This window comes from Erythrolamprus reginae, chromosome 3 (assembly GCF_031021105.1).
Source record: "Erythrolamprus reginae isolate rEryReg1 chromosome 3, rEryReg1.hap1, whole genome shotgun sequence".
Lineage (NCBI taxonomy): Eukaryota > Metazoa > Chordata > Lepidosauria > Squamata > Dipsadidae > Erythrolamprus > Erythrolamprus reginae.
The window spans coordinates 89863425-89882400 of NC_091952.1; the positions used below are offsets into that span (position 1 = coordinate 89863425).

At 42.2% G+C, this 18976-nt stretch overlaps 1 protein-coding gene across 1 annotated transcript in view; it reads left to right on the forward strand.

Moving 5' to 3' along the window:
- Window positions 1-2376, forward strand: part of TNNI3K (TNNI3 interacting kinase) — a 297450-nt gene extending 295074 nt beyond the window's left edge. Inside the window, exon 25 of the mRNA XM_070746161.1 lies at window positions 2300-2376. Coding sequence (XP_070602262.1) covers window positions 2300-2376 — 77 coding nt within the window. The remainder of the gene's footprint in view (window positions 1-2299) is intronic.
- The last annotated feature ends 16600 nt before the right edge of the window (window positions 2377-18976 follow it).

The following is an 18976-nucleotide window of genomic DNA, read 5'->3' on the forward strand; positions in this document are numbered from 1 at the left end:
CCCCCTGCCTCTCCCTGGCTGCCCTACCGGGAGCACTGCCTCCCCCTGAACTCTCCCTGGCTGCCCTGCCATGATTCTGCTTCCCCCCTGCCTCTCCTTGGCTGCCCTACCGGGAGCACTGCCTCCCCCTGAACTCTCCCTGGCTGCCCTGCCATGATTCTGCTTCCCCCCTGCCTCTCCTTGGCTGCCCTACCAGGAGCACTGCCTCCCCCTGAACTCTCCCTGGCTGCCCTGCCATGATTCTGCCTTCCCCCTGCCTCTCCCTGGCTGCCCTACCGGGAGCACTGCCTCCCCCTGAACTCTCCCTGGCTGCCCTGCCACGATTCTGCCTCCCCCCTGCCTCTCCCTGGCTGCCCTACCGGGAGCACTGCCTCCCCCTGAACTCTCCCTGGCTGCCCTGCCATGATTCTGCCTTCCCCCCTGCCTCTCCTTGGCTGCCCTACCGGGAGCACTGCCTCCCCCTGAACTCTCCCTGGCTGCCCTGCCACGATTCTGCCTCCCCCCCTGCCTCTCCCTGGCTGCCCTACCGGGAGCACTGCCTCCCCCTGAACTCTCCCTGGCTGCCCTGCCATGATTCTGCTTCCCCCCTGCCTCTCCTTGGCTGCCCTACCGGGAGCACTGCCTCCCCCTGAACTCTCCCTGGCTGCCCTGCCATGATTCTGCTTCCCCCCTGCCTCTCCTTGGCTGCCCTACCGGGAGCACTGCCTCCCCCTGAACTCTCCCTGGCTGCCCTGCCATGATTCTGCCTTCCCCCCTGCCTCTCCTTGGCTGCCCTACCGGGAGCACTGCCTCCCCCTGAACTCTCCCTGGCTGCCCTGCCACGATTCTGCCTCCCCCCTGCCTCTCCCTGGCTGCCCTACCGGGAGCACTGCCTCCCCCTGAACTCTCCCTGGCTGCCCTGAAATGATTCTGCTTCCCCCCTGCCTCTCCTTGGCTGCCCTACCGGGAGCACTGCCTCCCCCTGAACTCTCCCTGGCTGCCCTGCCATGATTCTGCCTTCCCCCAAACTCCACCTGCCCAATCAGTTTCAACTGAAGACTTTTGTTATGTCGCCAGTCATAACTGTGAATGGTCATTGTCTGAGGCAGTCGCTAAAGAAGTAGGCCTGTACACCGTTTGCAAACTGATGCCCAGGATTTTCCAGTCTTGACCTAGCTCCAAAATAAGGCGACCTTTTCATGAATTAAGCTAAGGATTTTTCTGGTATCAAGGTTAGGCAAGAAAAATATATAGCACTTTTAATAATTAATTACTATATTTTCTCAAATTTTCCTTGCACATGGAACTTATGGCAGACTTACTTGATGGTCTTTGCATGCTGGGTCCATATACAAAAAAGACACTTCCAGCAGTACTTTGCAGATCAGAAGGTCTCCAACCTTGGCAACTTTACAACTTGTGGACTTCCACTCCCATGTGCTGGCTGAGGAATTCTCGGAATTGAAGTCCACAAGTTGTAAAGTCGCCATGGTTGGAGACCAACTGCTTTAGATAATGGAGCCTGAAGAAATGGAGTGGCCTGTCTCGTCACTTCATTTGGATGCAGTAAGAGAAATGGCTTACTTTGTCAAATCAACAAGAATTGGGATCTTGCTTAGAGAAGGGATGTTTTTTGGTTACTGGACTTCCTCCCCACAAACACACAGAATCTTGTTTATGTTATTAGCACTCTTCACCCATCTTAGTCTTAGTTCAGAGATTTGGTGACTAGGCTAAACTGTCACATATTCCACAAAAGGAATAATCGAAGCAGTGACATTTAACCAATGGCCCAGATGATAAATACTCTAATAAGCAAACAGGTACTTATAGTATAAGCTATTGTAACAGTAGTAATCCAGGATTAAGGACGTAATTATTCCTGGCAGACAGCTTATTGTTGACCACCGAACCTTCCATTCAGGGTCAAGATACGTATATTTAAAAATCAAATAAAAGTGTGAGACAGTGTTTAACGTTTCCCACTTTCCCGTCAGTCATCGTCTTCTTAAATGGCTAGCCTGATTGTGAATATGATTGGCATTTCCTCTGCCTGTCAGATCCCACCTCTGTCATTTTCCTAAAAAGAAATGACTTTAAATGTGGGTACTTTGGGCCATAAAAGATGCGACTGAAGCAGATCTTTATATTGGGCAGCAAATCTCTGCATTATTTCTGCTACCAGGGAAGCTTTCTGTGCTTGCGTTCTGTATACCGACACTTGACGAACCTGGGAAGAAAGAGAGACAAGGTGTGGTAGCTAGGCTGAACGGCATTTGCGATGAGCACCTGAGCTGCTTTTTTTTCCCCTTTTCCACAGGTTATGTGTCAGATCCCATGAGTACTTTGCGATTTCCTTCCTGCAGCAACAGTGGCAGCTTTGAAGACAGTGGCTGACAGCAGGAACCGTCTACCTGCAGTGAGGATCTCCACCAATTGGCAGCCACAATTCTTCCTCTGTTGCCACAGTTCCCAGGCATCATACATTACAGCAAAGAGCCTTATGCCGGCTTGTTTATTTACTGTTAGCTAATGCTTCCCCCATAAATTACTCCTTCACCATTTCCCCCCTCCTATTCCAGTAATTTAAAGAAGGTGAGGAGACATAAATCAGCTAAGTTGCAGAATTTAGGAGAGGGGTTGTTCACCCAGGAACGTACTCTACTCGTGGTGCCAGTAAAAGTAATTAGTGAGCCTGATATATATTTTCTCTAGTAAGCAGGAAGAAAGGAGGGAAAAATAATTGTTACACTGTGGGAAATCGCAATCTTAAGACTCCCCATGGTGGAAAAATTGCACTTCCTTTCCTTCACGGTGGTAGAAAAATTTATTGCTCCATGTTTCCTGTAGGATTGCTCATTTTCCTTTTCACCTACACATCCTTCAATCTCATCCATCACCCGAGGTGGCTCCGCGGATCAGAGTTTCTCAACCTCAATAAATTTAAGAGTGTGGACTTCAATTTCCGGAATTCTGGGAATTGAAGTCCAGAAATCTTAAAGTTGTTGAGATTGAGAAACACTGCTGTCGGCCATTACCCGCCCTTCTAATTTAATGTTCTTTACATCTTCCCTGGATCTCCTTTGGTTAATCTATGTTGAAGGACCCAATAAATCAGTCGGAATTTCTTTTCTTGAAAAAGCTAATTTGCTACCAACACTTTGAATTAAAACTGCAATGTAATGCAGCTTAATGTGGCAGCGTTCAAAATTGTTAATTGATTAATATCAGATGTCCAGGTTTATTTTCTTTTGCTCTGTTTGGTGTGGATAGTTGATTCATTTATTTTAATGTTCTCTCGAATGTTTATAGACTTGTAGAGAGATGCAGTCCAGAGTACTGGATCTTTATAGCTTTCCTTCATTGTTGTCCAATCATTTGGTTCCAAGGCTACAGTGAAATCAGTTTCTTCTACTGTCAACAATCTAGTCGGTTCCTAAAGCTGTCCACATGTAGAACCTTAATGTAGTTCATAAAACAATAAGCAAAACATCTGATAACATTTGGGATACACATTTAGACACTGATTGATTTCTGTCAAATTTGTAGTTGGCGTTAATCTGGTCTCACATGAAAAGAAGAAGATATGAAGAGGAAAATGTATAAAACCACCAGAAATACATTCTGATGAAAAATGTCTATGTGTATAAGGGTATATTGGAGTACACGTGTGGATGTTCACATTACTAGTGAAAAGGGCAGCAATGATGAAATAAAATGTCTCATGTTATCAAGTTTACTATTTTTTTAAAAAAAAAATGCTACATGTAGTCAGTGAAGGGCTACCAAAATTTATACTACCACACTGTGGGCATAGCTTATGCAGGACACCCTGCATTTTCTTTCAACCTCTTTCAGTGCAAATTGGTGCTCTAGGGTGGTGCTCCATTTTCGCTACCCCATTGTGTTTCCCCCCCCCCTCCCGGTCCGGGCAATAGCCCACCCCTGCATGTAGTCCTCATTTAGTGACCAAATTGGGAGGTGCAACTTGGTTGTTAAGCAAAGCAATCATGAAATGTGAAACCATGACTATGCTTATGATCTTACTCTTTGCTTTAAGGGTTGTAAATGCAAGAACTGATTGCCACTCATTCCCATAGTAAATGTTAACGATCATTAAACAAGGCAGTTGGTAAATGAGGATCCCTGTATTTATGCATTTTGATCAAATGCAAACTGCATTTATCACCCACCATCTAGCAAAGGAGTAATCAGGTTTGAGCATGCCATTAGGTAATTTGGGGACAGGAGGTTTTACAATACAGAATGACACCGGATGAAATGAGGATGACTGTGCATGTAGAGCTCTTTAGAACAATGTTTCCCAACCTTGGCAACTTGAAGGTATTTGGACTTCAACTCCCAGACTTCCCCAGCCAGCACACTGCTTTATAATACAGTTGCACAAAAGCGTAAAAGCCTGGGAGCTCAGAGCTGCCCGGCTGGCACAAATACTGTTCTACAGTGTCACCTAGTGCTCCTAAGTGGAGCAAATTTTCAGAAATATTTTTGCTGTTCTGGGTGTCACACTTATACATATGCGTGCAAGATTGTGACCCAGGGGATTGTTGGCTTTGCAAACATAAAAAGCATTTATTTTTGTTTCCTCCAGGTTTTATGTGCTGTGGAGACAGATATAGATATAAATGTTTGGATTCAGAAATCAAACAATTCATATTACTCTTTTATAAGCAAGACAAACTGCAGGTTAGCAGTTAAACTCATGAGCTGTAGCAAAGGCTTAAGTGTCTCAGAATCCAGAGGTTAATACAATGCAAAGTATTATAATGCCTTCATAGTCAATCTTGAAAAATATGCTAAACTGGGAATAATGTCCTATCATCCACTCAGAGCAGGGTTTACATGCTCCGTTGATGGGTTACACTGCAATGAAAAGTATAATGAAAACCACAAAACCCTCAAGATGAAAGCTTACTGTGACAACAATATGTGTTGTAAAACATGAATCACTTGGCCTGATGTGCAGCATTGTGTATTGAGAATGATCCAAAACAGAACATTCAGTAGAGGGAATGTGATTATCTGTCCGTGGCTTGCATTGGCTGCCATCTTGTTTTTTGCTTCTGCACATGAACAGAAGCTTTTTAAAGTAATGTGCATGCCCATGGCGCACAATGCATGCGCCCCTGCAGAGCACATCCCTGAGAAAACCAGCAGTGGGAGAATGCAGAACCCACCCCTGAGCAGGTGATAATACAGGGGTAGGCAATTAATTTTCCCAAAGAACCACATGAACAACTGGGACTTTTGTGGTGGAGGACTGGACCCATAGCTGGGTCCCAAGGGGCAGATGTGGACTGGATGCTGTAAAATACAGTACTCAGGTCATATTAGTCATGACCTTTAAAGCCCTACATGGCATTGGACCAGAGTACCTCCGGAACTGCCTGCTACCGCACAAATCCCAGCGACCAATAAGGTCCCACAGAGTTGGCCTTCTCCGGGTCCTGTCGACTAAACAATGTCGTTTGGCGGGCCCCAGGGGAGAGCCTTCTCTGTGGCAGCCCCGGCCCTCTGGAACCAACTCCCCCCGTAGATTAGAACTGCCCCCACCCTCCTTGTCTTTCGTAAACTACTCAAGACTCACTTATACCATCAGGCATGGGGGAGTTGAAACACCTTTCCCCCAGGCTTTTTTATACTTTGTTTTATGTTTGGTATGAATGTGCTGTTTGGTTTTTTAAATAATGATAGGGTTTTATATGTTTTTTTAATATTAGATTCCTACTATATTTTTTGTTACTGTTGTGAGCCGCCCAGAGTCTTCGGAGAGGGGCGGCATACAAATCTAATTAATAATAATAATAATAATAATAATAATAATAATAATAATAATAATAATAATAATATGACCAGAGCCTTCAAAATAATGGATGCAAGTCAACACAGCCACAAATTGGTGCCAAAAGATATTCCTCATCCCTTCATGAGCAAAATAATGGCTGAGAGCTGAAAGGTAATCATATGAATTTCATCAGACCTAAATCAATGATGAGACAATGTCAACGACACCCCCAGAAGTTTTCTGTGGACTCCTTGTATTAATATAGTTACCATATTTTTCGGAGTATAAGACATACCAGAGTATAAGATACACCTTAGTTTTTGGGGAGGAAAATAGGGCAGGGGGGAAATCTACCTACCAGTTATTCATCTGCCTAGAGTCCTTAGTCTGGTCACCTTCAGCACATTATTTTATCCCCTGGTTTGGGCTGAAAAAAAAATATTTTTTTGGAGGGAGTAGCAATGAAAGCAAGCTTGCAAAGTCTTAGGGTTGGAAAAAAAATATCCAAAGGAGTAGGAATGAAAAAATCCTGCAAGCCAGGAAGATCATTAGAACCTCGATAGGGCTGAAAAAAACCTTTTTTGAAGGGAGGAGCAATGGAAAAACAGCCTGCAAGGACTTAGAGCTGGAGAAAAACTTCTTCAAAGGCGTAGGAATGAAAAAATCCTGCAAACCAGGAAGATCATTAGAACCTCGATAGGGCTGAAAAAAACCTTTTTTGAAGGGAGGAGCAATGGGAAAAAAGCCTGCAAGGACTTAGAGCTGGAGAAAAACTTCTTCAAAGGAGTAGGGATGAAAAAATCCTGCAAGCCTGGAATATTGTTAGAATTTCATTAAGGCTGAACAAACATTTTCAGAGAGGGTAGCAATGAAAACAAGCCTGCAAGCTGGGAAGAACAGGGAAGTTAGCGCCTTGTTAGGACTAGGAAAAAAAGCTACATTTGGAGTATAAGACACACCCAAATTTTCTGCCTCTTTAAGGGGGGGGGGGAATTGCATCTTATACTCTGGAAAATACGGTACTTCTGATAACCAGAAAGGTAGAAAGATTTCTTACCTTTGTTGAACAGAATATGAATGTAAGATTGTCTGTGTTATGCTATAGGACTGTTTGGGTGAAAATCACAATGGATGACATTTTCTAACCTTTATTCCACCCATTTCTTCCCCCTACAATTTATTCTTGAAATTATACTTAACACATATAGAAAAAGCAAGCTAAAATCTGTAAAAAGCTATGTGATAATAAAATCTTTCCACTGCTTTGCTATAGCAGATTAATATTACTACTACTCCGGAAACTATATTTTATGGAGAGGAAAGGAAATTCTTTAAAAAAAAAAAAAGTGGATATTTTTTTTATTGCAAGTTCATGCTTGTCATATTCTCCCTTTCTCTGAGTTTCTTTTTGCCTGTTGAGCATCACTGAGCACAAGAAGCACAATTAAGACACCCCTACCTGCGATGCAGAAAGCCGAGCGTGAACTCTGATCTTTCCTATTTCGCCATAATGAGCAACTTCTGCAGAGGGGAGCAAGAGAGCAGCCACGAATTCATTGACAGCTTGAGGGTCGGGGAGAGATATCCGAGGTGCCAAAATAATGGTGAGGAAGAAACATCAGTGAAAAACAAAATGAGGGTGTATAGGGAGCAATGGCAAGTCTCTTGAATACTGGTGAGAAATCTGATCTTAGGTTTTACAAAGGAAAAACAAGGAGAGTCTCTCAAAATAAGAGAGTTTTCTGCATACGTTTTAAGCAGAGAAGATCTGACCAGAGTGGATTGAAGCTGACTGGACCAGCACTTAAATCTGAATTTGACATTAGCTGTGAGAAACTGTCCCCCAGGCTAGTCAGGGCACTTAGTTGACATTGTTCTGCCTTCAAACACCTGTTCCCTTCTCATCTCAGCTATCTACAACAGCCTTCATTGGCCACCTAATAGTAGAGTCCACTACTGGTCAAATTTGGTGCAAATCAGTACGTGAATGCAATGTTATCAATGAAATGGGGCTAACAGAGAATCAGAGCATCTCCATCAGAGTTTTATTGCTGGAAGAAACACATCAGAAGAAAAAAGGTTCCTTTCCTTTTTTTAAATAAAAAATAAAGACCTTATTAAAGCACTTTTCTATTTTCTGATTATATATTAACTCTCTTCCACAGCAAGCTGCATCAGGCACCAACGTTTATGGCTAGATGTTCAATGCGACAGGTAGGTGGTTAAAAAGACACAATGCCATTGTCCCCAAGAGAATTTCTCAAAGAAAGAAAGAAAAAGATGGAAGGAAGGAAGGGAAGAAGGAAAGAAGGAAGGAGGGAGGGAGGGAGGGAGAGAGAGAGAGAGAGAGAAAGAAAGAAAGAAAGAAAGAAAGAAAGAAAGAAAGAAAGAAAGAAAGAAAGAAAGAAAGAAATCCAAATTTCTGCAATGCATCTCCATTAACAGGTCCACTCAAGTATAAGAAATTAATGAGGACTAGAAATAGAACAAGGGGAGCAGCAAGAGGAAAAAGCTATTATAATTGCCTGATCCAGTGCCAACATATGACCCTTTACATTCACAGGGGAATTTTGTTTCATTTGCTGATTCTAGATAGTTGTTACGGTAGACTTTCATAGTTTGAAATGCAAAGCATTTGACAAAGCCAACTGGTTGGATTCAAGCAAAGCAAACACATTGTTTTACTGGTAATTAATATAATTGGCTATTAGAGTAAAACACTGTCTCAGTTAATTGGTCTCTATAGAAGGAATATCAGGTCTTCCAGGGAAAACAGGCTGCTCAGAAATGCTGAGTTATTAATTCAAATAGATTTGTTTTTAGAATCAAAATGTAAAATCCACCCTGGCACAATGTCCTCATGTTGTTGCTGAGGTCAAATTAAACTTGTCCCTTTCCTCAGAAATGAAATATATTTGAAATAAAAGAGGGGGGGAGGGAGGGAAGGGAGAGAGAGGGGGGGAGAGAGAGGGGAGAGAGGTGGGGGGGATTTCACCAAGGTATTTTCAAGCTCATTCGGTTACCAGTAGATTTATTTATTTTTATTTATTTGTTTATTCATTTGTCCAATACACAAATACATAGGAAGAAAAAGACATGTGGTAATATATATAAGGGTAAAAGTGAACTTAGAGGAGAGGATATATGAAAGGAAGAGAATATACATGATAGATGAAAGAAAGATGTAGCATCATTACTGATTGCTGGCAACCTTGAAAGTCAGAGGTATGGTTGATTATTCATTTAAAAAAATGAACGGTCAAGAAATTCACTCAGACCAGTATTCTTTACACACATTTCAAATTAGTTGGGGAAAGAAAACTTTGAAATTTGGCGATTGATTAGACGGTATCTTGACAACTACGCATGAGCAATTTCATCAAGTCCTAGTGACTCTTCTAGAGTGTTGTATTTTATTTGTTAAATTTTTGTGAGTTCTACTTACCTTTCCTACTGGTTTGCAGTGTGAACGGAAAGGCACGTTTTGTACACGCACTCTCACTTGCTTTTAAATTCTTTAAATTATTACACTTAAAAAGCCTTTGACTCTGTTTTTGTGGAGCTGTCTTCAGTTCACCATATTCCCACATATATATAACAATGGGGGAATGGTCCCAGTCAGAGGATGAGGAAGACATTAGAGTGGATAATCCATTCATAGATGCTCAATATAGGAGATTTCTGAGAAGGCAAGAGGAATTGCATAGTAAGAGGTAATAGCTTACAGCCTTACCTCTTTGGAGTGTGATGTCACTTTCAGGCAGCATAAAATCAAAGGATTTTGGGTAATTGGGTGTGGGGTTTTTAAAGCCTTTCATGGAAGAGGTGTCCGAGTGTGGGAGTGGATGCTTGAAAAAGGCTTCAAAAACTTGATTTCTGCCTCACTAAAAGACATTCTTGGCTGTTTGTCCGAGATTGCCCCGGAAGCGGAGTAAAGACGCTGAGACATATTGTGGATTAAATAAGGGTCATTTTATTAAATTAACTTAAATTTAAATAAATTTAAATACATAAATTTAAATATTTAAATTCAAGCATAACTAAGGACCTGCAGAGGCCAAAACTAACGGGGCGGAAATTCCTACCAGAAACTTCCTTCGCAACATTGGGCAAAAACTCCTTGCTGAACCAGGTGAAGGTAGCCACCTTCACCTGGATCCAAGCCACACCCCTTCGTCATGTGGGAGGAGTTCACCCTCCAATCCCCGTGGGAAATTGGATCCGGTGATTCCCATGGACATCCTCTCTCCAATCCCCGACGTTGCTCCAACCTCTAGTTCCTGGAGAGAGGCGGTCCATCACCCTTTAAGGATGCCCAAATGAGCATGTGCAGTCGCTTCTAATTGCCCATTTCCGCCCCTAACCTGCCAAACCCCAGTGACCAAAGGGAGGCCTATACTGACATCTAGATGTGCCGCACCCCCTAACCAATCCAGTCCGCACTGTCAGTGTGGAATAGGCGAAAAAAACGGCCACCTCTAAAGGGGAGGCCGCAAAAAATTCCTATTCGGCCCCGAGGCGACCTCCTTAGGACACATGCTAATAGTGGAGGGTGGGTGGGTGTTCGCTTCAGAAGCTGAAAAACCAAGGAGGAGGTCCTATTCGGATCGCCCTTAAATAGGGCGATCTAGGACCTCCCCCTGCGACCAGCAGGCGGCGCACAACTGTGGCGCGCTGCCAGAAGCTGAATTTCTGGGTTCTGAGGAACCCGGAAATACGGAGCTCTACAGAGCTGCCGACAGCGTCCCCTTGCTCCGGGGCAATTTCGGCCGGCGGTTTTAAGCCACCGGTCGTGCATTTCCGGTGAACTGGATTTATTCTCTTGAATGATAAATGGACTTTGTTATCTAAGTAGTGCCATTAGGCCGAGTTGGCGCTTTTCCCCAGACTTTGTTGATGTTTCACTCAGAAAGAAAAATAACTCCCTTTTCCTGGACATTCAATATGCTTTTTGCTGTGTGTTGCTTTTATCAATAGAGTGTGATTTTATGCTGAAATAGTGGATTTTGGGTTGGTGGGTTCATCTGAACTTAGGAAGAAAATAAGTAAACAAACTCTGCCTCTGCCCATCAGTATCCATTGGTATTCATGTGGCTAGTGTTCTGTCAATGTATGAGAGAGTTGAAGGGGTTTTGGAAATTCAAACATTTGCTGTGTGAGCAAGGAGACATGAAAGAGCCTGGGTGTGGCTTAGCTCAACTGTTCTGTAGTAAAGGTGCTTGCTGCTGTGAAAGCAAAAGAAAAACTGAAACTCCTCTGCTTTTGTTTTGCATTTGGGTCAGATTTCTTTTCAGGCCGAGGGAGAAGAACTCCTTAGCATCAGAGCATGTTAATAATAATATAGGAAATACTAAGGCTCCAATGGTCATTTTGAAAAATCCTTTCTTAGTGAGCACCTAGAAGACAAGAGGAATATACTGTAGCAAATGTCAAGTTTGTAGGCTTTACAGTTCTGGAGATTTCATGATTAATGTGTGAGTGGTTTCACACACACACACTGCTCAAAGAAATAAAGGGAACACTTAAACAACACAATATAACTCCAAGTAAATCAACCTTCTGTGAAATCAAACTGTCCACTTAGGAAGCAATAGTGATTGACAATCAATTTCATCTGCTGTTGTGCACATTCAACTTTGTACAGAACAAAGTATTCAATGAGGATATTTCATTCATTCAGATCTAGGATGTGTTATTTGAGTGTTCCCTTTAATTTTGTGAGCAGTATATATATCCATATATGAAAATCAAATCAGGTATTAATTCTGGTTCAACAAAGGTATATTGTGCATGCTTCAGTTTAAAAATGGCATGGTTCTGCAAAGAAAATGAACTTTACAAAATTATTTGACACACATATAACAAGCAGATAGGAACTATTTTTCCATTACATCTGTACTCATCATAGCACAAAATATGGATTAGAGCTCTTACTACAAAGTGAGAATGAACCTTGTACCATTCATTAGAATGTCCATAAATCAAATCTGATCACATCATTTGAGTCAATGACAAGTCAGCTTTAAATCTTAATCTGTGTGTAATCTCTCTAACCTTAAACATTTGTCCACAATAGTTGAAGGCTGGATTGCAGCAATCAGATGAATCATTTTACAGCATAAAAATAAACATGATCACTTTGTAGCAACTCAAACCAACGTCCTGTTAATCAAAACTCTGGATGAGCAACCAAATCAAAATCTCACTGCAGATTTTCATGAAATCCAGTATCATTTGTTGTTTGGTGGGTAAGTGTGCAATGCATGTGTTATACTACTGAGGATGTTAAGAAGAGTCCCTCAACTGTGAGATAGGCAACCTATAAATGTAGTAAGTACATAAATAAAATATCATCTTGGGACCGTTAGCTGCCTAATCCTGATTTTTAGCATGGCTAGTTTAAAATCTGAATATAGAATCTATAATAAGGCAATGGAAATCAAATCTCTAAAAATGAGATGAAACAGTATTAAATTATCGCTTTTGTTCTCCAAAATTAATATATACTGCTTTGGCAACTGTATGTTGACAACTTTTCAAAATAAAAGCTGCCAGACAGATGGTTAAATGACACATGGCTTAATTCTGTGCCTATTCACTCGGAAGCAAATCCATCAGATTTGGTGAGACTTGTGCTGTACGACAGGGTGTTCTGGAGTATGCCGAATAGCAGCAAACTGAAAATAGGACATTTTATATCAGCAGAATAATCTCCTTCTAGATGGGTACCAATTTCACTGCATGTAATAACATAGAAACATAGAAACATAGAAACATAGAAGTCTGACGGCAGAAAAAGACCTCATGGTCCATCTAGTCTGCCCTTATACTATTTTCTGTATTTTATCTTAGGATGGATATATGTTTATCCCAGGCATGTTTAAATTCAGTTACTGTGGATTTATCTACCACATCTGCTGGAAGTTTGTTCCAAGGATCTACTACTCTTTCAGTAAAATAATATTTTCTCATGTTGCTTTTGATCTTTCCCCCAACTAACTTCAGATTGTGTCCCCTTGTTCTTGTGTTCACTTTCCTATTAAAAACACTTCCCTCCTGGACCTTATTTAACCCTTTAATATATTTAAATGTTTCGATCATGTCCCCCCTTTTCCTTCTGTCCTCCAGACTATACAGATTGAGTTCATTAAGTCTTTCCTGATACGTTTTATGCTTAAGACCTTCCACCATTCTTGTAGCCCATCTTTGGACCCGTTCAATTTTGTCAATATCTTTTTGTAGGTGAGGTCTCCAGAACTGAACACAGTATTCCAAATGTGGTCTCACCAGCATTCTATATAGTGGGATCATAATCTCCCTCTTCCTGCTTGTTATACCTCTAGCTATGCAGCCAAGCATCCTACTTGCTTTCCCTACCGCCTGACTGCACTGTTCACCCATTTTGAGACTGTCAGAAATCACTACCCCTAAATCCTTTTCTTTTGAAGTATTTGCCAACACTGAACTGCCAATACAATACTCAGATTGAGGATTCCTTTTCCCCAAGTGCATTATTTTACATTTGGAAACATTAAACTGCAGTTTCCATTGCTTAGACCATTTATCTAGTAAAGCTAAATCATTTACCATATTACAGACGCCTCCAGGAATATCAACCCTATTGCACACTTTAGAGTCATCGGCAAATAGGCAAACCTTCCCTACCAAACCTTCCCCTATGTCACTCACAAATATATTAAAAAGAATAGGACCCAGAACAGATCCTTGTGGCACACCGCTTGTAACCTGACTCTGCTCAGAATACTCGCCATTAACAATAACTCTCTGATGTCTACGCTTCAGCCAGCTGCAAATCCATTGAACTATCCAGGGATTAAGTCCAATCTTCACTAATTTATCTATCAGCTCTTTATGTGGAACCGTATCAAAGGCTTTGCTGAAGTCCAGGTAGGCAATATCCACGGCACCACCTTCATCCAACACCTTTGTGACATAGTCAAAGAAATCAATGAGATTAGTCTGACATGATTTGCCTTCAGTAAAGCCATGCTGATTTGGGTCTAATAAGTTATTGTTTTTTAGGTGCTGATTTATCCTCTTTTTGAGTAGAGTCTCCATCATTTTAACTACAACTGATGTCAAGCTAACTGGCCTGTAGTTACCAGCTTCTTCTCTACTGCCCTTCTTGTGAATAGGCACAACACTGGCCATTCTCCAATCCTCAGGAACTTCTCCTGTTAACAAGGATTGGTTAAACAAATCAGTCAGGGGGGTAGCAATGACAGATCTGAGTTCTTTAAGAACTCTGGGGTGGATGCCATCTGGACCCATTGCCTTATTTATCTTTAATCGTTCAAGTTCTTCTAAGACATCGGCTTCTAAGATCACTGGAGCTGAATCCGTACAGCTGGAAGCAATGCTATATCCCTCTATAGTATTATTTTGTAAGGTGTCTTTTGAGAAAACTGAACAGAAGTAGCTATTGAAATGGTCAGCGATCTCCTTATTCCCATTAATGCATGTATTATTCCCGGTACTAAGCTTCGTGATGCCGCAGTTTTTCTTCTTCTTATCATTAATATATCTGAAGAAGGTTTTATCCCCCTTCTTTACAGATTTGGCAATTTCTTCCTCTTTTGAGGCTTTAGCAGCATATATTATCTGTTTCGCCTCCTTCTGTCTCATTTTATATACCTCCCTATCAGCTATACTTCCAGACTCTTTATACCTCCTATAGGCAGCCTTTTTTTCATTGACTATAGCCCTTACATCATTGCTAAACCATAGCGGTTTCTTCTTCCTTTTACCTTTAGTTATTTGTCTTACATACAGTCCAGTGGCTTTTAAGATGGCCTTTTTTAATACAGTCCACTGGATGCTCGCTCCTGCCATTTTATCCCTCCCCTTTAATTCATTATCTAAATATTCTCCCATTGCATTAAAATTTGTTTTTCTGAAATCCAATACTTTGGTTGCATTATAGGATTGCTCACAATGAGTTTTTACATCAAACCACAAACATAGATGGTCACTGCAACCTAAATTTTCTCCCACCTTGACATCTGAAACCCAATTCCCATTCGTAAAAACTAAATCTAGAATATTCTCCCCTCTAGTTGGTGTCTTAACCAGCTGTGCCAGAGCTGCTCCTGTAAAGGCCTCTACTATATTCTTACTTTTGCATGTAAGGGCACTGGGGATATTCCAGTCAACATCAGGCATGTTGAAATCACCCATAACCACTATGTCTCCCTTTACTGCCATTTGGGTAATTTCATCCACCATCTTGTTGTCATATTCCTCGGATTGCCCTGGAGGCCTATAGATCACCCCAATTCTAATGACAGAACCTTCTTTATTTTGCATGCAAATCCAGAGAGTCTCTAGATCTTGACATGTATTTTGAATTAGTGTTGTTTTTAGACTTTCTTTAATATAAATGGCTACTCCACCTCCCCTTCTCTCTATTCTATCCTTCCTATACAGTGTATATCCTGGTATGGATATTTCCCATTCATTAGAATCCTTAAACCATGTCTCAGTTATGGCAACCAGGTCCAAATTATCTCTAGATATTATGGCCATTAATTCACAGAGCTTGTTGCTCAAGCTTCGAGCATTTGTGCACATTACCCGAAGAACATTATTTTCGTTATTAGTTTGCCCCTTATCATCAACAACTACATCTATATTATTTGCAGCTCCCTTTTCATAAGCTTCCAAAAACTGCTTTATCCTCATTGGTCGGGGACAGAAATCACCCACATCAGTTACATCTCTGTCCCCTTTACCTAGTTTAAATGCCTGTCCAAAAAAGTTCTGAATTCCTCACCGAGCACCTGGGTACCTCTGTATGATGGATGCAAACCATCCCTCTTAAACAACTCCCTATTAGACCACCTACTGACATCATGACTTACATAGCCAAAACCTTCAGCTTTACACCACTGCCTTAACCACACATTAAACTCTCTGATACACGTTGTTTTATCCTCTTGGCCACAAACCGGTAACACCTCTGAGAAAGTCACTGAATCAGTTATTTTACCAAGCTCCACACTTAGACATTGAAAATCTCTTTTTACTACATTAACATTTCTCTGGGACAAATCATTTGTGCCAAGATGCACCACCACATCAACGTTATTACCTTTACTCACAGTCTTAACAATGTTTGTAATCCGCCTCCTGTCCCTGCTGGCAGTGGCCCCTGGGAGACACCTCAGCACCTTAACCACATCCTTGCTCTGTCCCAAATCAACACCTCTAACGGTCGAATCACCCACAAGAAAATGTGTCCTCTTTTTATTTCTACTAACTGTACTTGATGGTTTGGTGACATTTACGACAACTTCCCCTTTGAACATCCCCTCATTCTCTGCCTGAGGGACCTTGCTAATATCTCCAACATCCTTACTATTTAAATCCGCAAGAACACTATAGGAATTCGATACAGAGAGACCAAAATTGCTATGTTTTTGCTCAACTGCACGCAATCTTCCTGAACCGACAGTTGTCCATACAGCCCTCCTCCTCGGGGGGCGCTGTGGAAGTGGAGGCTGGACACATGGCTGCATTACAGCACGTGGCTGGGACAATCTTTCCACTTCTGACTGCAAGCTACAAACTAAGGACTGCAATCTAGAGATCTCGCCATCTAACCTAGATGTCCTTATGCAAAGAGGGCAGTACCCCAAGTTCCACAAGGTGCTACGGAAGACAACAGCCAAACAAATGTTACACTGCACCAAGCCAGTCATCTTAACAATGTATTGAAATACAAGTACTTAGCAGGAAAATCAACAACCCCTATTGCTACCAAACCTTGCTGATTTTGGTTTATAGTTGGGCCACTGCCTTCCTCTCCTTCTCTGTGATCTGAAGTGCAAATTAAAATGGATTTTTCCTGCCTTTTATACTTCCCAGTCTAATCCTGCCCCAGCCTAATCTGATTGGTCTGTGTTTGAAAACAAACTGCTAACAAAATTGTCTGTAACAGCCAGTTATAAATGCCCCTTCTCCTTGAATTCAAAAAATGCAAATGCAAAAAGTAAACAGTACTACCTTCCTCTCCTTCTCTGTGATCTGAAGTGCAAATTAAAATGGCTTTTTCCTGCCTTTTATACTTCCCAGTCTAATCCTGCCCCAGCCTAATCTGATTGGTCTGTGTTTGAAAACAAACTGCTAACAAAATTGTCTGTAACAGCCAGTTATAAATGCCCCTTCTCCTTGAATTCAAAAAATGCAAATGCAAAAAGTAAACAGCACTACCTTCCTCTCCTTCTCTGTGATCTGAAGTGCAAATTAAAATGGCTTTTTCCTGCCTTTTATACTTCCCAGTCTAATCCTGCCCCAGCCTAATCTGATTGGTCTGTGTTTGAAAACAAACTGCTAACAAAATTGTCTGTAACAGCCAGTTATAAATGCCCCTTCTCCTTGAATTCAAAAAATGCAAATGCAAAAAGTAAACAGCACTACCTTCCTCTCCTTCTCTGTGATCTGAAGTGCCTAACAAAAGGTTTCTTTAAATCCCTACTCCAGTTTCTCTGTTATTTTACAAACATATCCAAAGGAGTTTAGACAGTAATAAAGAAATAGAAGTGTGCAGCTAGAAGGCACCAGATCCCATTTATAACCTGCTGGCTGTCACGCTGAGTATTGACAGTCCCAGAGACATTCAGAGACATTCAGAGTTATTCAGTAATTAAATAGTTAACAGTGTGTGTATTTTATTAGCTCCTCCTATTATGATGTAAAATCCTGCCACATCATTCATGCATCACATCCGTCCCCTCCAGATTCTCCATATTGTATTGTTATATCCTTTGTTAGCTGCCATGATGTAAGAAGCATTTTATATGCCTCCTAAGGCATTCCTTATTTTTTTACTTTTGTAATAAAAAGAAACGTTATTTGGAAGCAGATTCTTTCTTCAATCCATTGTCCTCCAGAAATGATTTATTATAGTCCACGCGGGCTGTAATTTATCGCTATGTTTCTGTCACTGGCGCTCTAGCACCAGTAGTGGATTCCTACCAGAACGATAAAGGACACCGCACCGGTAGTAAAGGTTGAGTTGTGCACGCAGCTTTGGGTCCCTGGCATGTGTGTGCCTGCTTCCCAGTGTGTTTTTGCTTCTGCACAATGCCAGGAAGCAAAATCTTGCGAGGGATCAAGCGCACGCATGAGAATTTGGTGATTTTTTGCTTCTGCGCATGTGAGAGATTGCTGAAATCTCTCACACAAAAAAAATTGCTGAAATCTCACACACAGGTGCATCCTCTCGCAAGATTTTGCTTCCTGTGCATGTGCAGAAGCGAAAACACACTGGGACGTATGCACCTGCGCGCATGCCAGAGACCTGAAGCTGCATGTGCAGAGCACTTATATGGCACTCATATAATCCACTGCTATTTTTTCTACTTAAATCGGCTGGATTGAGATCCTATGTTAACACTATCCCTGATTTAATCAAGCTTTATTGACTAGATCGGGGGTAGGCAAAGTTGGCTCTTCTATAACTTGTGGACTTCAACTCCCAGAATTCCTGAGCTAGAATGATTAGCTCAGGAATTCTGGGAGTTGAAGTCCACATGCCATAGGAGAGCCAACTTTACCTACCCCTGGACTAGATTATGGGTGACTGGGTTCATTCCAGTGGTGGGTTTCTGCTCATTGGACCGCTTCACCCATATCGGTAGCAGAAATTTGCAACAGCTTGCCAAACCAGCAGTGATGGCCAGGTGTCCACGCCCCCAAACTGGTTGTCTGGGCCCCTCAGCTGGCAAAAAAGCCCTCTTCATGCTTCTGTGCATACGCAGAGTGTAATTTCCAAGAATGGGCTGCAGGCAGGATGGGGTGGAATGCAGCTCTACCGGCGGAAATGAAGCTGCATGCACAGCTCCAGCTGATCGGTGGCTGTCATTTCCTGGATGACTGGGCTCGGCTTGGCTCTCCTTTTTTTCTCTGCTGCTGCTGCTGCGCTGTGCTCCTCGCTTTTTTCCTCTTTCCTCCTTCCTGGCCTCGGATGAGCTTCCCTCTCTCCTGTCTGGCTCCCCTCCAGCCTCACGCTGCCACCTCCCGCCTGAGGTGCAAGCAGAAGGCGTGGGTGGAAGCAGCGCTGGCAGCATTTATGCTTCTGGCAGCACTCATTCACCTAGCTATCCAGCCTGAGGTGGGGGTGCCACCCAGGAAGGAGAACCACGAAGCAAATTGTCACCCCAGCAAGTG